The following is a 20,862-nucleotide window of genomic DNA, read 5'->3' on the forward strand; positions in this document are numbered from 1 at the left end:
AGAAAAACTGTCTGTTGTATCACATTTGTTGTGCCAAATGTGTTGTACATCAGTTGTTCAACCTGAGTGTGTACAGGGCCAGAGAAGGGGGCTAACATGACCTACCCTGTATATACACTTGTGCTGGTTGCTAAGAAACTCTTTCTCCTCCTCTGATCCTCCTCTTCCTCCTTTCTTCTCCTGAGAGAACAGTCTCCTCCTGCTGGACCTCAGCCACATGTCCTTCTCCTGTTCCTTCCCCTCTTTCGCTCCTTCCTCCAGGTTCCTGGGCAGGCCGGTCCTCCGGATCACCCCGTTTACCAGGCCATTCTTGGGCTCACAGCGGGGCAGCTGGAGCAGGCTTTGTTGGGAGTCATCTGAGTGGCCCTCCAGGGGCCCTCTCTTCTTCTCCAGCCTCCCCTTCTCCTCGAGCACCTCCCTCTCCAGGCGGATGCGCTCAGCGGGGTCCAGGGAGTCGTAGGACAGTAGGTACTGACAATAGGCCTCCTGCAGCTTGGCCAGACGATCCTGTGGTCGGGTGGTAGGATATTATTACTTTGCAGTTGACAGTTGACAGGGAGGGCAGTGTTAACATCAAATGTCAAAGTGCTATACTTAGCTATGCAGCTAGCTGGGCTGGCTGTTGGTTTTCATCAGAAGTCAATCTCAAATACAAAAGTAGGATGAAAAACAAAATGACCCACTTCAGTGTAGATGAAACACTACAAGTCACGGATGCCGGAAGGAATTGTTTGTTACAGAACAGCATCATGGTCAACACAAGAGGCTGAGTACCAAATGGCCCCCTATTCCCTATATAGTAGGCCAGAGCCTTATGGGCCCTGGTCAAAAACAGTCTACTATATCGAGAATAGGGTACCATTTATGCAGCCTTGAAGCAGTACAGTACCTGTGCAGTCTTGGGGATACGGAGCTGGTCGGCTAGCTTGTTCCATTTCTTCATGTCGCTGACCTGCTGCATGCCGCCCATGTCGTTGATGAGCTGAAAGAACCGGGCCAGGTCCAACTCACATCCGCCTGGCAGGGAGGGAAGGAGGGGGAGAGGGAGGATATGGAGGAAGAGGAGGGAGTGAAGGAGGGTGAGAGGGAGGGAGTGAAGGAGGGAGAGAGAGAGGGAGGGAGGTTAGGGAGGGAGGGAGTGAAATTGGGTGAGAGGGAGGATAAGGAGGAAGAGGGAGTGAAGGAGAGAGAGGGAGGGAGGATAGGGAGGGAGTGAAGGAGGGAGAGAGGGAGGGAGGATAGTGAGGGAGTGAAAGAGGGTGAGAGGGAGGGAGAGAGAGAGGGAGGGAGTGAAGAAGGGTGAGAGGCATAGGGAGGGAGTGAAGGAGGGAGGGAGGAAGTGAAGGAGGGTGAGAGGGAGGGAGGGAGGGAGTGAAGGAGGGACCGAGGGAGGATAAGGAGGAAGAGAAGGGAGTGAAGGAGGGTGAGAGGGAGGGAGGGAGTGAAGGAGGATAAGGAGGAAGAGAAGGGAGTGAAGGAGGGTGAGAGGGAGGGAGGGAGTGAAGGAGGATACGGAGGAAGAGAAGGGAGTGAAGGAGGGTGAGAGGGAGGGAGGTAGTGAAGGAGGGAGCGAGGGAGGATAAGGAGGAAGAGAAGGGAGTGAAGGAGGGTGAGAGGGAGGGAGGTAGTGAAGGAGGGAGCGAGGGAGGATAAGGAGGAAGAGAAGGGAGTGAAGGAGGGTGAGAGGGAGGGAGGTAGTGAAGGAGGGAGCGAGGGAGGATAAGGAGGAAGAGAAGGAGGGTGAGAGGGAGGGAGGTAGTGAAGGAGGGAGCGAGGGAGGATAAGGAGGAAGAGAAGGGAGTGAAGGAGGGTGAGAGGGAGGGAGGTAGTGAAGGAGGGAGCAAGGGAGGATAAGGAGGAAGAGAAGGGAGTGAAGGAGGGTGAGAGGGAGGGAGGTAGTGAAGGAGGGAGCGAGGGAGGATAAGGAGGAAGAGAAGGGAGTGAAGGAGGGTGAGAGGGAGGGAGGTAGTGAAGGAGGGAGCGAGGGAGGATAAGGAGGAAGAGAAGGGAGTGAAGGAGGGTGAGAGGGAGGGAGGTAGTGAAGGAGGGAGCGAGGGAGCATAAGGAGGAAGAAAAGGGAATGAAGGAGGGTGAGAGGGAGGGAGGTAGTGAAGGAGGGAGCGAGGGAGAATAAGGAGGAAGAGAAGGGAGTGAAGGAGGGTGAGAGGGAGGGAGGTAGTGAAGGAGGGAGCGAGGGAGGATAAGGAGGAAGAGAAGGGAGTGAAGGAGAGTGAGAGGGAGGGAGGTAGTGAAGGAGGGAGCGAGGGAGGATAAGGAGGAAGAGAAGGGAGTGAAGGATGAGAGGGAGGGAGGTAGTGAAGGAGGGAGCGAGGGAGGATAAAGAGGAAGAGAAGGGAGTGAAAGAGGGTGAGAGGGAGGGAGGTAGTGAAGGAGGGAGCGAGGGAGGATAAGGAGGAAGAGAAGGGAGTGAAGGAGGGTGAGAGGGAGGGAGGTAGTGAAGGAGGGAACGAGGGAGGATAAGGAGGAAGAAAAGGGAGTGAAGGAGGGTGAGAGGGAGGGAGGTAGTGAAGGAGGGAGCGAGGGAGGATAAGGAGGAAGAAAAGGGAGTGAAGGAGGGTGAGAGGGAGGGAGGTAGTGAAGGAGGGAGCGAGGGAGGATACGGAGGAAGAGAAGGGAGTGAAGGAGGGTGAGAGGGAGGGAGGGAGGTAGTGAAGGAGGGTGAAAGGGAGGGAAGGGAGTGAAGGAGGGTGAGAGGGAGGGAGCGAGGGAGGATAAAGAGGAAGAGAAGGGAGTGAAGGAGGGTGAGAGGGAGGAAGGGAGTGAAGGAGGGAGCGAGGGAGGGTGGTAGTGAAGGAGGGTGAGAGGGAGGGAGGGAGTGAAGGAGGTTGAGACAGAACACAGAACAAGGAGGTTAAAACAATGTTCTTTGATTCTGGTTCTGTGAAACCACATGGCTTAATCATGATTGGTTGATTTGTTGTATTAGTACTGGGCTGTTAGTGCTGGGCTGGAACAAGCGCATGCACACCCTGTGGCCCATGACCAAGATAGAAGAACAGGGGTTAAAATGGATATACTGTATGCATCTGGGAGGATATAGAGAGGACCAACAGGGCTGATAAACATGGATTCTGAAAAAGCAGCAACGTTCACTACATTTACAATAAGCTTTCAAACTAATTACAGCCAAATGTTCTAGATGAGAGGCTGTGGATGTTTGATGAATGAACGACTTGGCTCTGTTAGCCAAGACAGCCTGGTTTAGACAGCCATGATCCTGTTTGATGTTGAGGCCCACTCTGACAAAGCAGAGGCCTGTAGGTATTGGAGCCTGAGAGAGAGAATGTATGTGTTCCAAATGGCACCCTATTCCCTATATAACTAATATGGGCCCTGGTCAAGTAGTGCACTATATAGGGAATAGTGTGCCATTTGAGACGCAGACAGAGTGTAATGTCTCTGCTCCTTCGTTCCTCTCCTTTCCCTCACCATGGGTGCCTGCTGCCTGTAAAATGCCCTTACAGACGTTCCCCATTTGTCACTCACACATACACTCACTCACTCACTCTCACACACACACACACACACACACACACACACACACACACACACACACACACACACACACACACACTCACTCACTCACTCACTCACTCACTCACTCACTCACTCACTCACTCACTCACTCACTCACTCACTCACTCACTCACTCACTCACTCACTCACTCACTCACTCTGGGGGTTGTCAGTGTGTGTGAGAGTGTGTGTGTGTGTGTGTGTGTGTGTGTGTGTGTGTGTGTGTGTGTGTGTGTGTGTGTGTGCGTGCGTGCGTGCGTGCGTGCGTGCGTGCGTGTGTGTGTGTGTGAGTGTGTGTGTGAGTGTGTGTGTATGTGACTTTGTGTGAGCTACACTAGTCGTGTGGTGTGTGTGTGTGTGTGTGTGTGTGTGTGTGTGTGTGTGTGTGTGTGTGTGTGTGTGTGTGTGTGTGTGTGTGTGTGTGTGTGTGTGTGTGTGTGTGTGTGTGTGTGTGTGTGTGTGTGTGTGTGTGTGCGTGTGTCTGTGTCTGTGTCGGGGATCCTGACAACCCCCATCTCTCCCAGTGTAATCTCATCAAAGCTGCCACCTGGCAGAGGAACTGTAATCCTTCCTCACTAGGTAAGGTCAGAGTCAAGGTCTCACTTACAAACACACTAAGAGCAATCAGCAGCAGCCAATGGGCAGGATGGTTAGGATGAGAGGTGGTTCAGAGGTCAGGATGAGAGGTGGTTCAGAGGTCAGGATGAGAGGTGGTTCAGAGGTCAGGATGAGAGATGGTTCAGAGGTCAGGATGAGAGATGGTTCAGAGGTCAGGATGAGAGGTGGTTCAGAGGTCAGGATGAGAGGTGTGTCAGGATGAGTGGTAGTTCAGAGGTTAGGATGAGAGGTGGTTCAGAGGTCAGGATGAGAGGTCAGGATGAGAGGTGGTTCAGAGGTCAGGATGAGAGGTGGTTCAGAGTTCAGGATGAGAGGTCAGGATGAGAGGTGGTTCAGAGGTCAGGATGAGAGGTGGTTCAGAGGTCAGGATGAGAGGTCAGGATGAGAGGTGGTTCAGAGGTCAGGATGAGAGGTGGTTCAGAGGTCAGGATGAGAGGTGGTTCAGAGGTCAGGATTAGAGGTGGGTCAGGATGAGTGGTAGGTCAGAGGTCAGGATGAGAGGTAGGTCAGAGGTCAGGATGAGAGGTGGTTCAGAGGTCAAGATGAGAGGTGGTTCAGAGGCCAGGATGAGGGGGTGGGGGGGTCAGAGGTAATTTGGGAGAAGCCTTTTAACCATAGTATAGTTCCCTCAGAAGGAAACCTCTAGCAGCACACTGAATTAACAAGAGGAAACTTCAAACTGTAAAACTTGAGAGATAGCCACTCTATGTAGAGTTGACATATGTGCTAGAATAAGATGAAACTGTACTAGAAGATGAAACTGTACTAGAATAACATGAAACTGTACTAGAATAACATGAAACTGTACTAGAATATCGTGAAACTGTACTAGAATAACATGAAACTGTACTAGAATAACATGAAACTGTACTAGAATAACATGAAACTGTACTAGAATAAGATGAAACTGTACTAGAATAACATGAAACTGTACTAGAATAACATGAAACTGTACTAGAATATCGTGAAACTGTACTAGAATAACATGAAACTGTACTAGAATAACATGACTGTACTAGAATAACATGAAACTGTACTAGAATAACATGAAACTGTACTAGAATAACATGAAACAGTGCTAGAATAAGATGAAACTGTACTAGATTAAGATGAAACTGTACTAGATTAAGATGAAGCTGTACTAGAATAACATGAAACTCTACTAGAATAAGATTAAACTGTACTAGAATAACATGAAACTGTACTAAATTAAGATGAAACTGTACTAGAATAACATGAAACTGTACTAGAATAACATGAAACTGTACTAGAATAAGATGAAACTCTACTAGAATAAGATGAAACTGTACTAGAATAACATGAAACTGTACTAGAATAACATGAATCTGTACTAGAATAACATGAAACTGTACTAGAATAACATGAAACTGTACTAGAATAACATGAAACTGTACTAGAATAACATGAAATACTAGAATAACATGAAACTGTACGAGAATAAGATGAACATGTACTAGAATAACATGAAACTGTACTAGAATAACATGAAACTGTACTAGAATAACATGAAATACTAGAATAACATGAAACTGTACTAGAATAACATGAAACTGTACTAGAATAACATGAAATAGTAGAATAACATGAAACTGTACGAGAATAAGATGAACATGTACTAGAATAACATGAAACTGTACTAGAATAACATGAAACTGTACTAGAATAACATGAAATTGTACTAGAATAAGATGAAACTGTACTAGAATAACATGAAACTGTACTAGAATAACATGAAATACTAGAATAACATGAAACTGTACGAGAATAAGATGAACTGTACTAGAATAACATGAATCTGTACTAGAATAACATGAAACTGTACGAGAATAAGATGAAGCTGTACTAGAATAACATGAATCTGTACTAGAATAACATGAAACTGTACTAGAATAACAGGATGTGGCGGAACTATTTGTAGCTCCCTAAACGTCTTTGACATTAAACCTTAGTGACAGTCTTAGTCCCAAATGAAACCCTTTTCCCTATTTAGTGCATTACTTTTGACCAGGGTCCATAGGGCCCCCATAGGGCTCTGGTCAAAAGTATTGTACTATGTAGCAAATAGGGTGCCAGTTGGGATGCACCCTAAGTATCAGTCCTACAGAAATGTACCTATGAGCGGGGGGTCCTCCATGGAGATGCCCTGGGCCTGGAGGTGTTTCCTGATGCAGGCCAGCCGGAGTACATTGGGCCCCCAGCGCCGACCCAGCTTATGGATGTGCTGCACCTGGGTCACAAACCTCATGTCCTCTTTCAGCTTGCACTCTGGCCTCCAGTCCTGAGGAGGAGCCACCCTGCACAGCCCATAGCTCTCTGCCTGCCCCCGCACCGCTTCCACATACACCAGGGGGTCGTGGAACTCCTCCAGGCTGGGTCTGAACACTGGCACCTCGGTTAGGGACAGGGGCGGGGGTGGTGCTGCACCTCTCTTCTCCCCACTCTCCCGCTCTTCCCGCTCTCTCCGCTGCCTCTCTGCTGCTTTAGGCTCTGCTGCTGCTTTAGCCTCTGCTGCTGCTTTAGCCTCTGCTGCTGCTTTAGCCGGGCTGCTGGTGCCTGGTTTCACCTTGGCTGCTGAGGTAGTGGAAGTGGAGGTGGAAGTGCCCTTGGAAGTGACATGGGAAGTGTTCTTGGAAGTGCCCTGGAAAGTTTTCTTAGAAGTAGTGTTCTTAGCTGGTGGTGTAGTATTAGCAGTAGTAGTAGTATTAGCAGTAGGGGGTATGGACTGTGCTTGTCGGGTCAACATCAGCTTGCCAGCGGAGGCTCGTTTGGGTCTTTGCTCTGAGGAGGAAGGTCGGGAGGACGTGACCTTACCAAGATGGCCACCGGACTCCGTCACAGCCTTCTCCTGGACATTGACCTTCCTGCTGCTTCGCGTCTCCGGGGCATTGACCTGCAGTCTAACCTTTTTGACCTCCGGCGAAGACTCCTCAGCCGGGAGCCCCAGACGCCTCTTGGAGTGTCTGACGCCCTCACGCCCCTGCAGTACCTGCTTACCGCCACATCGGCGTGGGTGAAGCTGCCCGTTGACTCGTTGTAGGCAACACCTGCCAGCTGCCTTGTTGGATTGTACCTTCTGTTTGTTGGGAGTCTTTGCATCGCCGCTTGAGAGTTTTCCTGAGTTGGAGTGTGGTGGGCGTGGGTGGCGGCGGGCACTGCCACTGGCAGAGCGCCGTTGGTTCTTCAGGGGTTGGCGAGCTTTGGAGGAGGCTCTTTTGCCCAAGGTGAGTTTGGCCTCTTTGAGAAGTCTGGCTTTGGTGTAGGGGGTGTGGCCCCTGGGAAGCGCTGCGGCTGTGGACTTCACAGTTCTGGACGGCAGTGGTCGGGAAGCCGGGGGCTTTTTGGCACCGGAGTTGCGTATGGTAGCTGACGATAACCGCGACAGCCTGTTCCCTTTTGAAACCTGCAATAGACAGGATGATTATCAAAAAGTACATTTTGGAAATCTCACATCATCATCATTTATACCTAGGTCCATCATAATTTATACCTAGCTCCATCATCATTTATACCTAGCCCCATCATCATTTATACCTAGCTCCATCATCATTTATACCTAGCTCCATCATCATTTATACCTAGGTCCATCATCATTTATACCTAGCTCCATCATCATTTATACCTAGCTCCATCATCCTTTATACCTAGCTCCATCATCATTTATACCTAGGTCCATCATCATTTATACCTAGCTCCATCATCATTTATACCTAGCTCCATCATCATTTATACCTAGCCCCATCATCATTTATACCTAGCTCCATCATCATTTATACCTAGCTCCATCATCATTTATACCTAGGTCCATCATCATTTATACCTAGCTCCATCATCATTTATACCTAGCTCCATCATCCTTTATACCTAGCTCCATCATCATTTATACCTAGGTCCATCATCATTTATACCTAGCTCCATCATCATTTATACCTAGCTCCATCATCATTTATACCTAGCTCCATCATCATTTATACCTAGCTCCATCATCATTTATACCTAGCTCCATCATCATTTATACCTAGCTCCATCATCATTTATACCTAGCTCCATCATCATTTACACCTAGCTCCATCCTCATTTATACCTAGCTCCATCATAATTTATACCTAGCTCTATCATCATTTATACCTAGGTCCAGTATGTCTTCTCCTTCTATATCTATAGCTGCTCTACATTTCATCATTGACCATCGGTCCACGTTTTAACCTGATCATATACAGTAGAGTACAGACTTCAAATCTCCTCTCTTAATGAGGTGTAGTTGATTAGTTCCACACCAAGGTGGACAGGACACCAGACAATCTGTCACCTGTTGGTTTGCCAAGGATAAGGTGAGGTTTCTGGCATCCCTCCTATATAACAGCAGATGCACAAAGGAGATCAGGTCTGTGTCCCAAATGGCATCCTAATCCCTAGATAGTGCCCTACCTTTGTCCAGAGCCCATAGGGCACCAATCAAAAGTAGTGCACTACATAAGGATTAGGGTGCCATTTGGCCATTTGGATCACAACCTGAAGGAAGGAAGACCCAAATTGGAATGTATTTGAAATAGCACTCATGCTAAATATTCTTAATGACGTATGTCTGCCAAGGTTATGTACATGAAGCCAGTAACTGTCATTATTATTCCTCTGCATAAAGGTGTCTGTGTGTGTGTGTGTGTGTGTGTGTGTCGGGGAGGGGCTGAGCGTTGCTGGGAAGAATGAGGGAACCATCCCATTCCGCCCACCAGAGGGCATCACTGCTCCCAGTTGCCATACAGAACAATGTGACTATGTCAGCAGTGTAGTGGTGGAGTTTCCACCATATTGCTTCCTTAAACCTTACAGATCAGATTTGTAAATGTTGAGGGGTTAGTTACGGCCGAGGGGAAGGGGAAGTCTGATTTGAGAGATAGAGAGAGTGAGAGAGAATTAGGGGGAGAGAGAGAGAGTTAGGGGGAGAGAGTGAGAGATAATTAGGGGGAGAGAGAGAGAGAGAGTTAGGGGGAGAGAGAGAGAGAGAGAGAGAGAGAGAGAGAGAAAGGTCAGTATGTCTGTAGCCAACAGGAAGCTGTACCAGGAGGACAGGAAATGTAAACCCTCCAGCAGCGACAGAATACTGAGGCCAACACTAACAGACTGGCACGCTGGCATCAGACCATTGAGATACACACTTAATCTGTCCCGAAAGGCACCCTATTCTCTATATAGTACACCACTTTTGTCCAGAGCCCTATAGGCCTTGGTCAAGGGTAGTACACTACATGGAGAATATTCAATAGAGTGCAATTTGGGATTCAGCCCAGGTACTCTCCATCCCAGGCCATCTGTGTCTCCCTGGTGTACCTGCTTTGGGTGCTCCTGGGTGGGTCTGCTGTGGCGAAGACTGTGGGTGGTGCTGGAGGTCCTGGCTGGGGGTCCTATAGAGGTCCTGTGGTTCTCCCTCCGGGCCTCTCCCCTCTCAGCCCTCTCTCTGGCCTGGGTAGCCTCTCTCCCTCTGGGCCTCAGGAAGAGCTCCTTCCCCCGTAAGGACCTGCAGTGGCCATTCAACACTGGAACACAGAATGAGAACGATGAAATGTATGGACTGTTTACCATGTTTTCAACATCAGTTTTACAACTTCTCTGTTTACTCTATCCTTACATTAACCTTGAACGTGGTGTGGCCAAAGCCACATCCACACTGAATGTGTGTGCAGCTATTATTAACAAACCATAAATACCATACTAAATGGACAAACAAAAGTAGGCTAGCTACTCAAACTATGCAGAAGTTTCTCAGATAAACCATATTTCACACTTGAATAATATACGGAAGACAATGCCTAAGCTGATAACTATGATAGCAGTGTCCGTCTATCTGTCATGTGTGTTAAGAGCTGTGTGTTAATTCAACGTCTAATCCACGTTGGTTCAACGTCATTTCATTGAATTGATGTGGAAACAACATTGATTCAACCAGTGTGTTCTCAGTGGGATGCAACTGTCAATCCGTTATGATATGTCTATTAGAGGTCGACCTCTAATGTCTATATTTGTTTTATGTCTGTTACAGTTACAGGTACATTATTATTCCAAAGTAACTTGAAAAGACAGAGCTTTGAAAAGACAGAGTTTTGAAAAGACAGAGCTTTGAAAAGACAGAGCTTTGAAAAGACAGAGCTTTGAAAAGACAGTACATTGAAAAGACAGTACATTGAAAAGACAGTACATTGAAAAGACAGAGCTTTGAAAAGACAGTACATTGAAAAGACAGTACATTGAAAAGACAGTACATTGAAAAGACAGTACATTGAAAAGACAGTACATTGAAAAGACAGTACATTGAAAAGACAGTACATTGAAAAGACTATGCTTTGAAAAGACAGTACATTGAAAAGACAGTACATTGAAAAGACAGTACATTGAAAAGACAGTACGTTGAAAAGACAGTACGTTGAAAAGACAGTACATTGAAAAGACAATACGTTGAAAAGACAGTACGTTGAAAAGACAGTACATTGAAAAGACAGTACATTGAAAAGACTATGCTTTGAAAAGACAGTACATTGAAAAGACAGAGCTTTGAAAAGACAGTACATTGAAAAGACTCTGCTTTGAAAAGACAGTACATTGAAAAGACAGTACATTGAAAAGACAGTACGTTGAAAAGACAGTACATTGAAAAGACAGTACATTGAAAAGACAGTACATTGAAAAGACTCTGCTTTGAAAAGACAGTACATTGAAAAGACAGTACATTGAAAAGACAGTACATTGAAAAGACAATACGTTGAAAAGACAGTACGTTGAAAAGACAGTACATTGAAAAGACAGTACATTGAAAAGACTATGCTTTGAAAAGACAGTACATTGAAAAGACAGAGCTTTGAAAAGACAGTACATTGAAAAGACAGTACATTGAAAAGACAGTACATTGAAAAGACTATGCTTTGAAAAGACAGTACATTGAAAAGACAGAGCTTTGAAAAGACAGTACATTGAAAAGACAGTACATTGAAAAGACAGTACATTGAAAAGACAGTACATTGAAAAGACAGTACATTGAAAAGACAGTACATTGAAAAGACTATGCTTTGAAAAGACAGTACATTGAAAAGACAGAGCTTTGAAAAGACAGTACATTGAAAAGACAGTACATTGAAAAGACAGTACATTGAAAAGACAGTACATTGAAAAGACTATGCTTTGAAAAGACAGTACATTGAAAAGACAGTACATTGAAAAGACAGTACATTGAAAAGACAGTACATTGAAAAGACAGTACGTTGAAAAGACAGTACATTGAAAAGACAGTACATTGAAAAGACAGTACATTGAAAAGACAGTACATTGAAAAGACTATGCTTTGAAAAGACAGTACATTGAAAAGACAGTACGTTGAAAAGACAGTACATTGAAAAGACAGTACATTGAAAAGACAGTACGTTGAAAAGACAGTACATTGAAAAGACAGTACATTGAAAAGACAGTACATTGAAAAGACAGTACATTGAAAAGACAGTACGTTGAAAAGTCAGTACATTGAAAAGACAGTACATTGAAAAGACAGTACGTTGAAAAGACAGTACATTGAAAAGACAGTACATTGAAAAGACAGTACATTGAAAAGACAGTACGTTGAAAAGTCAGTACATTGAAAAGACAGTACATTGAAAAGACAGTACGTTGAAAAGACAGTACATTGAAAAGACAGTACATTGAAAAGACAGTACATTGAAAAGACAGTACATTGAAAAGACAGTACATTGAAAAGACAGTACGTTGAAAAGACAGTACATTGAAAAGACTGTGCTTAATCAAATCAGTTAAAAAGCTTTCAGTGACTCACTGTGATGCTCCCAGAAGTGTCATTCTAACAAACACCTATTTGAACAGTGACAAATACCATTTCTTTACAATGTTTTAATTTCAACGGCACTCAATATCTCTTTGAAAAAAGGAACAAAATACATCAAGTACCACCCAAGGTTATATTCAAATCTAAAATCCATTTAAATATCCTGCAGCTTTCAAACTCCAAGTACTGTTATGATAGGCCTACTGAAAAGAAAGTGTCCGATGTTGGAAAGTAAGATTATAGTGAAACAGAGAAATAATGTTTGTTGGGTCAGTTAATCAGTGAAAGCGGTGCTCTATATCTGCCTGAGGGAGCTGTATTTTACTCTAAACAGTTGGCCTCCCGCCAGTGCAGCATATTAAAGTGTCCTACTTGGCACAAGCTCTAGCTGGGAGAAGTCTCTGGTTCCCTCAACGTGTGTAGGACCAACACTCTGGCTCCGGGTAACGTTTGGCTTTCCCACAGAGCACTTTTCAGCACCCACACACACACACTCACACCCTCTGTATACAGTACACACACTCACACCCTCTGTATACAGTACACACACGCTCACACACAAACAAATGCTCACACACACATCCCTTCCCGAACTCTGGCCAAGCTGATTTAAGTCCAACATGTAGACAAGCACTCCTCCTCCTCCTCCTCCTCCATCCATCATATTTGACAGAATAAACATGAGCTCAACTTTTGACCTCCACAGTAAGTTTCTCTCTCTCTGTAAGGTGGTGTCAGTGCTAAGCTGTATGTGTAGGGAGTCTAGTTGCTCCAGGATTCCTGCTGAGTTGACTGCAGTCTCTGGTTTCACCGCCCCATACATACTACTGACTGTCTGCACAAGACCTAGCATGTTCACATCCGTCCTAAGATACGCTTCCTCAAACACTGTGCTCTACTCTGGCTGTGTCCCAAATGGCAGACTATTACCTTTATAGTGACCAGGGCCCATAGGTCAAAAACTAAGGGCTCTGGTTAAAATGTGTGCACTATTTTACCTTTATTTAACTAGGCAAGTCAGTTAAGAACAAATTCTTATTTTCAATGACGGCCTAGGAACAGTGGGTTAACTGCCTTTTTCAGGGGCAGAACAACAGATTTTTACCTTGTCAGCTCAGGGATTCGGTCTTGCAACCTTTCGGTTACTAGTCCAATGCTCTAACCACTAGGCTATCTACCGGCTACCTGCCGCACTATAAAGGGAATAGGGTGATGGGACCTGGTTAAATGTAGTGCACTATGAAGGGAATAGGGTGCCATTTGTGTCTCGGACCATAGAACAACCGAGGGCAGAGGAGAGGAGGAGGTCTATATATGCCCAACCATAGGTTCTATATGGAACGCTATATGTCCAACCATAGGTTCTATATGGACCTCTACATGTCCAACCATGGGTTCTATATGGAACTCTATATGTCCAACCATAGGTTCTATATGGAACTCTATATGTCCAACCATAGGTTCAATATGGAACTCTACATGTCCAACCATGGGTTCTATATGGAACTCTATATGTCCAACCATAGGTTCTATATGGAACTCTATATGTCCAACCATAGGTTCTATATGGAACGCTATATGTCCAACCATAGGTTCTATATGGAACTCTATATGTCCAACCATAGGTTCTATATGGAACTCTATATGTATACTGTACAAACATGGCTGCTCCTTTAAGACGATTGGCCCTGGGTGAGGTCTGCTGCTCCTTTAAGACCCATGGCCTTGGGTGAGGTCTGGGTGAGAACTGCTGCTCCTTTAAGACCCATGGCCCTGGGTGAGAACTGCTGCTCCTTTAAGACCCATGGCCCTGTGTGAGGTCTGGGTGAGAGCTGCTGCTCCTTTAAGACCCATGGCCCTGTGTGAGGTCTGGGTGAGAGCTGCTGCTCCTTTAAGACCCATGGCCCTGGGTGAGCTCTGGGTGAGAACTGTGTATACTTTGCTTCAGTAGAAGTGAAAAATGCCTGGTGCTATGCATACATGGTGTGTGTGTGTGTGTGTGTGTGTGTGTGTGTGTGTGTGTGTGTGTGTGTGTGTGTGTGTGTGTGTGTGTGTGTGTGTGTGTGTGTGTGTGTGTGTGTGTGTGTGTGTGTGTGTGTGTGTGTGTCTTTGTGTGTGTGTGTCTTTGTGTGTGTGTGTCTTTGTGTGTGTGTGTGTGTGTGTGTGAGTGTAAAGGGAGGATGATGGAGCTCTGTTTGTGGACGCGGATCATTGAGTACATGGTTTGCTTCCTAAATGGCACCCTGTTCCCTATGTAGTGCACTACTTTTGGCCTGGGCCCTGGTTAAAAGTAGTGCACTATAGATTTGGTATATCAGTAGTGTGTACCAAAACAACAAGGTACATCAGTAGTGAGTACCAAAACAACGTGGTAGATCAGTAGTGACTACCAAAACAACATGGTAGATCAGTAGTGAATACCAAAACAACAAGGTACATCAGTAGTGAGTACCAAAACAACAAGGTACATCAGTAGTGAGTACCAAAACAACATGGTAGATCAGTAGTGAGTACCAAAACAACATGGTAGATCAGTAGTGAATACCAAAACAACAAGGTACATCAGTAGTGAGTACCAAAACAACATGGTAGATCAGTAGTGAGTACCAAAACAACATGGTAGATCAGTAGTGTGTACCAAAACAACATGGTAGATCAGAAGTGTGTACCAAAACAACATGGTAGATCAGTAGTGTGTACCAAAACAACATGGTAGATCAGTAGTGAGTACCAAAACAACATGGTAGATCAGTAGTGTGTACCAAAACAACATGGTAGATCAGAAGTGTGTACCAAAACAACATGGTAGATCAGTAGTGAGTACCAAAACAACATGGTAGATCAGTAGTGTGTACCAAAACAACATGGAGATCAGTAGTACCATGTCCATTGGAGACCTTCTTCCCCGGCGTTGTTTTGTTTTTCCGCTGTGAGGACAGACAGGAAGTTGAGTTGTGGCTGTGAGCTGACATCCTGTCGTCACACTCCTCCTCTTCATCATCTTCATCCTCCAGATCCACATCATCCTGGGCACTCCCAAAGTACGCCATGTTGCCTGGCAACGCAGCCGAGCCTGAGAGGGAGGATGGGAGGGAGGAGAGTAGAGAGGGGGCGCACAGACAGAGGGATGGGCATGGAGGAAGAGAGGGACAGAGAGAGGGAAACAGATGCCTTTAGAAAGGAGTCTGCAGCACACAACTGAACCGATATTACCACTAGCCGTAGCAACAACAACATTCATTTATTGCAACTCAAAGAATCAACACATTTTGACGTAGAGATACTCAACACAATGATGAAGAGCTCTTGTTGCAGTATGACTTGGTTTGAGGCCCTTGTTGGCATGGAAAATGCCAGATGTGCTTCAATCTTCCTCTGACCAGGAAATCAGCTGTCATTTTCTGTTTATTTTCCAATTCTACATGCTGAATCAGCACCGTTGGTCGGCACCCAGCAGGTGATCACATGGCCATAGGTGCTTTACATGGCCACAGGTGCTTTACATGGCCATAGATGCTTTACTCATCTCCATCCATGCTACACACCTCCCTCCTCATCTCCATCCACACTACCCACCTCCCTCCTCAACTCCATCCATACTACCCACCTCCCTCCTCATCTCCATCCATACTACCCACCTCCCTCCTCATCTCCATCCATACTACCCACCTCCCTCCTCATCTCCATCCATACTACCCACCTCCCTCCTCATCTCCATCCATACTACCCACCTCCCTCCTCATCTCCATCCATACTACCCACCTCCCTCCTCATCTCCATCCATACTACCCACCTCCCTCCTCATCTCCATCCATACTACCCACCTCCCTCCTCATCTCCATCCATACTACCCACCTCCCTCCTCATCTCCATCCATACTACCCACCTCCCTCCTCATCTCCATCCATACTACCCACCTCCCTCCTCATCTCCAACCACACTACCCACCTCCCTCCTCATCTCCATCCACACTACCCACCTCCCTCCTCAACTCCATCCATACTACCCACCTCCCTCCTCAACTCCATCCACACTACCCACCTCCCTCCTCATCTCCATCCACACTACCCACCTCCCTCCTCATCTCCATCCATACTACCCACCTCCCTCCTCAACTCCATCCACACTACCCACCTCCCTCCTCATCTCCATCCACACTACCCACCTCCCTCCTCAACTCCATCCATACTACCCACCTCCCTCCTCAACTCCATCCACACTACCCACCTCCCTCCTCATCTCCATCCACACTACCCACCTCCCTCCTCATCTCCAACCACACTACCCACCTCCCTCCTCATCTCCATCCATACTACCCACCTCCCTCCTCAACTCCATCCATACTACCCACCTCCCTCCTCAACTCCATCCACACTACCCACCTCCCTCCTCATAGTTCCATCCACACTACCCACCTCCCTCCTCATCTCCATCCACACTACCCACCTCCCTCCTCATCTCCATCCACACTACCCACCTCCCTCCTCATAGTTCCATCCACACTACCCACCTCCCTCCTCATCTCCATCCACACTACCCACCTCCCTCCTCATAGTTGTAATCACGGGGAATAAAGACCACACCAGATATCCTTGTAGTTAATGTTTTACACTGTCTCTATGCACACTCACAGTACTCTACACACTCTCACACACTGACACTCCAACTCACACACAACATGCACACACTGTCACGTTGGCATAAATGATTCGGGAGACAGGCGCAGGAATGCGTAATAGTTTTTTTTATTAAGCCCAAATTACGGCGTGCCGTGTCAAGGCACGGGGTCGAAGACCAAACAAACACGTAACAAAACACAGGGTAGAATCCCAAAACAAAAGAGCGAGGAAATCCTCAGATAAATAACACACGCGCGCAATGATTAACACACGGAACGAGACCCGTAATCATCTGCGCAATCCACAATGGCACGAAAGCCAAAACACACAGCACAGGTAGTCAAACGTACCAACGAACATTGTAACAATACTCGACAGCCCAATGGAAACCAAAGGGAACACTTGTACAAGTACTAATCCGTGGGAACAGGGGCCAGGTGTGCGTAATTAAAGTTCCGGAGGGATCCGTGACACACACATTTATACTGACTCTACACACTCTTGCACACTGACACTCCAACACACACACAACATGCACACACATTCATACTGACTCTACACACACACACACACAGTCACATACAATCATCATTTACACTGCTGCTACTCTGTTTATCATATATCCTGATGCCTAGTCACCTTACCCCTCTACATATCTACCTCTATCACTCCAGTATCCCTGCACATTGTTAATATGGTACTGAACTGACCCTGTATATAGTATGTTTACCCCTCTACATATCTACCTCTATCACTCCAGTGTCCCTGCACAGTGTTAATATGGTACTGAACTGACCCTGTATATAGTATGTTTACCCCTCTACATATCTACCTCTATCACTCCAGTGTCCCTGCACAGTGTTAATATTGTATTGAACTGACCCTGTATATAGTATGTTTACCCCTCTACATATCTACCTCTATCACTCCAGTATCCCTGCACAGTGTTAATATTGTATTGAACTGACCCTGTATATAGTATGTTTACCCCTCTACATATCTACCTCTATCACTCCAGTGTCCCTGCACAGTGTTAATATTGTATTGAACTGACCCTGTATATAGTATGTTTACCCCTCTACATATCTACCTCTATCACTCCAGTATCCCTGCACAGTGTTAATATTGTATTGAACTGACCCTGTATATAGTATGTTTACCCCTCTACATATCTACCTCTATCACTCCAGTGTCCCTGCACAGTGTTAATATTGTATTGAACTGACCCTGTATATAGTATGTTTACCCCTCTACATATCTACCTCTATCACTCCAGTATCCCTGCACATTGTTCATATGGTATTGAACTGACCCTGTATATAGTATGTTTACCCCTCTACATATCTACCTCTATCACTCCAGTGTCCCTGCACAGTGTTAATATTGTATTGAACTGACCCTGTATATAGTATGTTTACCCCTCTACATATCTACCTCTATCACTCCAGTATCCCTGCACATTGTTCATATGGTATTGAACTGACCCTGTATATAGTATGTTTACCCCTCTACATATCTACCTCCATCACTCCAGTGTCCCTTCACAGTGTTAATATGGTACTGAACTGACCCTGTGTATAGCTTCTTATTTTCTCCTGCTCTTCTTATTTTTATATCTCCTGTTGTCAAGTTCCTGACCTGTTTTCTTTTGTCTTGTATTTATTTAGTTGGTCAGGGCGTGAGTTGGGGTGTGCTGTCTATGTGTGATTTTCTATGTTGGGATTTTGTGTTCGGCCTGGTATGATTCTCAATCAGAGGCAGCTGTCAATCGTTGTCCCTGATTGAGAATCATACTAAGGCAGCCGGGGTTCACGTGTGTGTTTGTGGGTGTTTGTATCTCGTGTCAGTGTTCGTGCCATACGGGACTGTTTTCGGTTTTGTCACGTTTTTTTTTTTTTTTGTATTTGTAAGTGTTCCGTTTCGTTTTGATTAAATCAATATGAGCACTAACAACTCTGCATTTTGTTCCGACCCTTACTCCTTCTCCTCATCCGAGGAGGAGGAATTAGACAGCCGTTACACCTGTGTTTTTGTTCTACCTTGTTATTTGTAGTACTACATTGATATTGATTACTGCATTGTTGGGTTTAGAGTTTGTAAAAAAAGCATTTCACTCGACTTGTGCACGTGACATTAAAGCACATCTGGACACACCACATGTCTATAGGACACTCTGTTTTAATAGCCCCTGGGCCATGACACTAACCAACCCTGGAGGCATCAGCTGAACCTAATGACAGGAAGCATCCCAAACGGCACCCTATTCCCTACATAGTGCACTACTTTTGATCAAGACCCATATGGCTCTGGTCAAAAGTATGCACTTCAGTCTGTACGTGCCCAGGTCAAAAGTAGTGCACTATGTAGGGAATAGGGTGCCATTTGGGACGAAGAGAGCTCCCTCCGTCCCCCCGGACCTCCCTCTAGTCCACCATGACGATGATCCTCACTGAGAGGAGACCCCAGGCTACTGCCCTCCTCACAATGGAGAGCCTGTTCAGCCTACTCAGCCCTCATCTCGGCCCAAGGGCAAATGAATGGCCATTTATCCTCTCTGAAGGTCAGCGGGTCCATGGCACTGCCTGCCTGCCGCTTGGGCTGCCATGTGATCGTGCATTGGGGAGATAGTAGGCTATGCAGAGTTGCATGGTGACCTAGTAATTGATTGCAGTTAGGCTATGCATTGGGGCTGGTATGAATGTGTACGGGCTTTGGGGAAAAATTCTATTGAGTTGCATGGGCTAGACCAAGATAATCGATCAGCAAGGCAATCATGATAATATAGTTGCATGGGATAGACCAAGGTAATCAATCAGAGAGGCCGTCATGACAATAGAGTTGCATGGGAGAGAAAAACGCTGAGCTTTAATGCCAGTGTGCATTTGTACTGCTTTGGTTGGTATTGTAGTGTACTGTGAGTGTGTGCTGGTTGGTATTGTAGTGTACTGTGAGTGTGTGCTGGTTGGTATTGTAGTGTACTGTGAGTGTGAGCTGGTTGGTATTGTGGTATACTGTGAGTGTGAGCTGGTTGGTATTGTAGTGTACTGTGAGTGTGAGCTGGTTGGTATTGTAGTATACTGTGAGCTGGTTAGTATTGTAGTATACTGTGAGCTGGTTGGTATTGTAATGTACTGTGAGCTGGTTGGCATTGTAGTATACTGTGAGCTGGTTAGTATTGTAGTGTACTGTGAGCTGGTTGGTATTGTTGTATACTGTGAGCTGGTTGGTATTGTAGTATACTGTGAGCTGGTTGGTATTGTAGTGTACTGTGAGCTGGTTAGTAGTGTAGTATACTGTGAGCTGGTTGGTATTGTAGTGTACTGTGAGCTGGTTGGTATTGTAATGTACTGTGAGCTGGTTGGCATTGTAGTATACTGTGAGCTGGTTAGTATTGTAGTGTACTGTGAGCTGGTTGGTATTGTTGTATACTGTGAGCTGGTTGGTATTGTAGTATACTGTGAGCTGGTTGGTATTGTAGTGTACTGTGAGCTGGTTAGTAGTGTAGTATACTGTGAGCTGGTTGGTATTGTAATGTACTGTGAGCTGGTTAGTATTGTAGTATACTGTGAGCTGGTTGGTATTGTAGTGTACTGTGAGCTGGTTGGTATTGTAGTGTACTGTGAGCTGGTTAGTATTGTAGTATACTGTGAGCTGTTGGTATTGTAGTATACTGTGAGCTGGTTGCTATTGTAGTGTACTGTGAGCTGGTTAGTATTGTAGTATACTGTGAGCTGGTTGGTATTGTAGTGTACTGTGAGCTGGTTGGTATTGTAGTGTACTGTGAGTGTGAGCTGGTTGGTATTGTAGTGTACTGTGAGCTGGTTGGTATTGTAGTGTACTGTGAGCTGGTTGGTATTGTAGTGTACTGTGAGCTGGTTGGTATTGTAGTGTACTGTGAGTGTGAGCTGGTTGGTATTGTAGTGTACTGTGAGCTGGTTGGTATTGTAGTGTACTGTGAGCTGGTTGGTATTGTAGTGTACTGTGAGCTGGTTGGTATTGTAATGTACTGTGAGCTGGTTGGCATTGTAGTATACTGTGAGCTGGTTAGTATTGTAGTGTACTGTGAGCTGGTTGGTATTGTAGTGTACTGTGAGCTGGTTAGTATTGTAGTGTACTGTGAGCTGGTTGGTATTGTAGTGTACTGTGAGCTGGTTGGTATTGTAGTATACTGTGAGCTGGTTAGTATTGTAGTGTACTGTGAGCTGGTTGGTATTGTAGTGTACTGTGAGCTGGTTGGTATTGTAGTAT

General features: G+C 45.8%; 1 protein-coding gene across 1 annotated transcript in view; it reads right to left on the bottom strand.

Moving 5' to 3' along the window:
• The window catches only part of LOC129843749 (protein Jumonji-like), a 34,460-nt gene extending 19,370 nt beyond the window's left edge, over nt 1-15,090 (bottom strand). The window contains exons 1-5 of the mRNA XM_055912331.1: nt 14,877-15,090; nt 9,502-9,707; nt 6,289-7,576; nt 890-1,017; nt 106-507 (exon numbers count right to left, since the gene is read on the bottom strand). Of these exons, the coding sequence (XP_055768306.1) occupies nt 106-507; nt 890-1,017; nt 6,289-7,576; nt 9,502-9,707; nt 14,877-15,045 (2,193 nt within the window). The 5' untranslated portion in view covers nt 15,046-15,090. The remainder of the gene's footprint in view (nt 1-105; nt 508-889; nt 1,018-6,288; nt 7,577-9,501; nt 9,708-14,876) is intronic.
• Between the last annotated feature and the right edge of the window lie 5,772 nt (nt 15,091-20,862).

Source organism: Salvelinus fontinalis, unplaced genomic scaffold (genome assembly GCF_029448725.1).
Source record: "Salvelinus fontinalis isolate EN_2023a unplaced genomic scaffold, ASM2944872v1 scaffold_0158, whole genome shotgun sequence".
NCBI classification, from domain to species: domain Eukaryota; kingdom Metazoa; phylum Chordata; class Actinopteri; order Salmoniformes; family Salmonidae; genus Salvelinus; species Salvelinus fontinalis.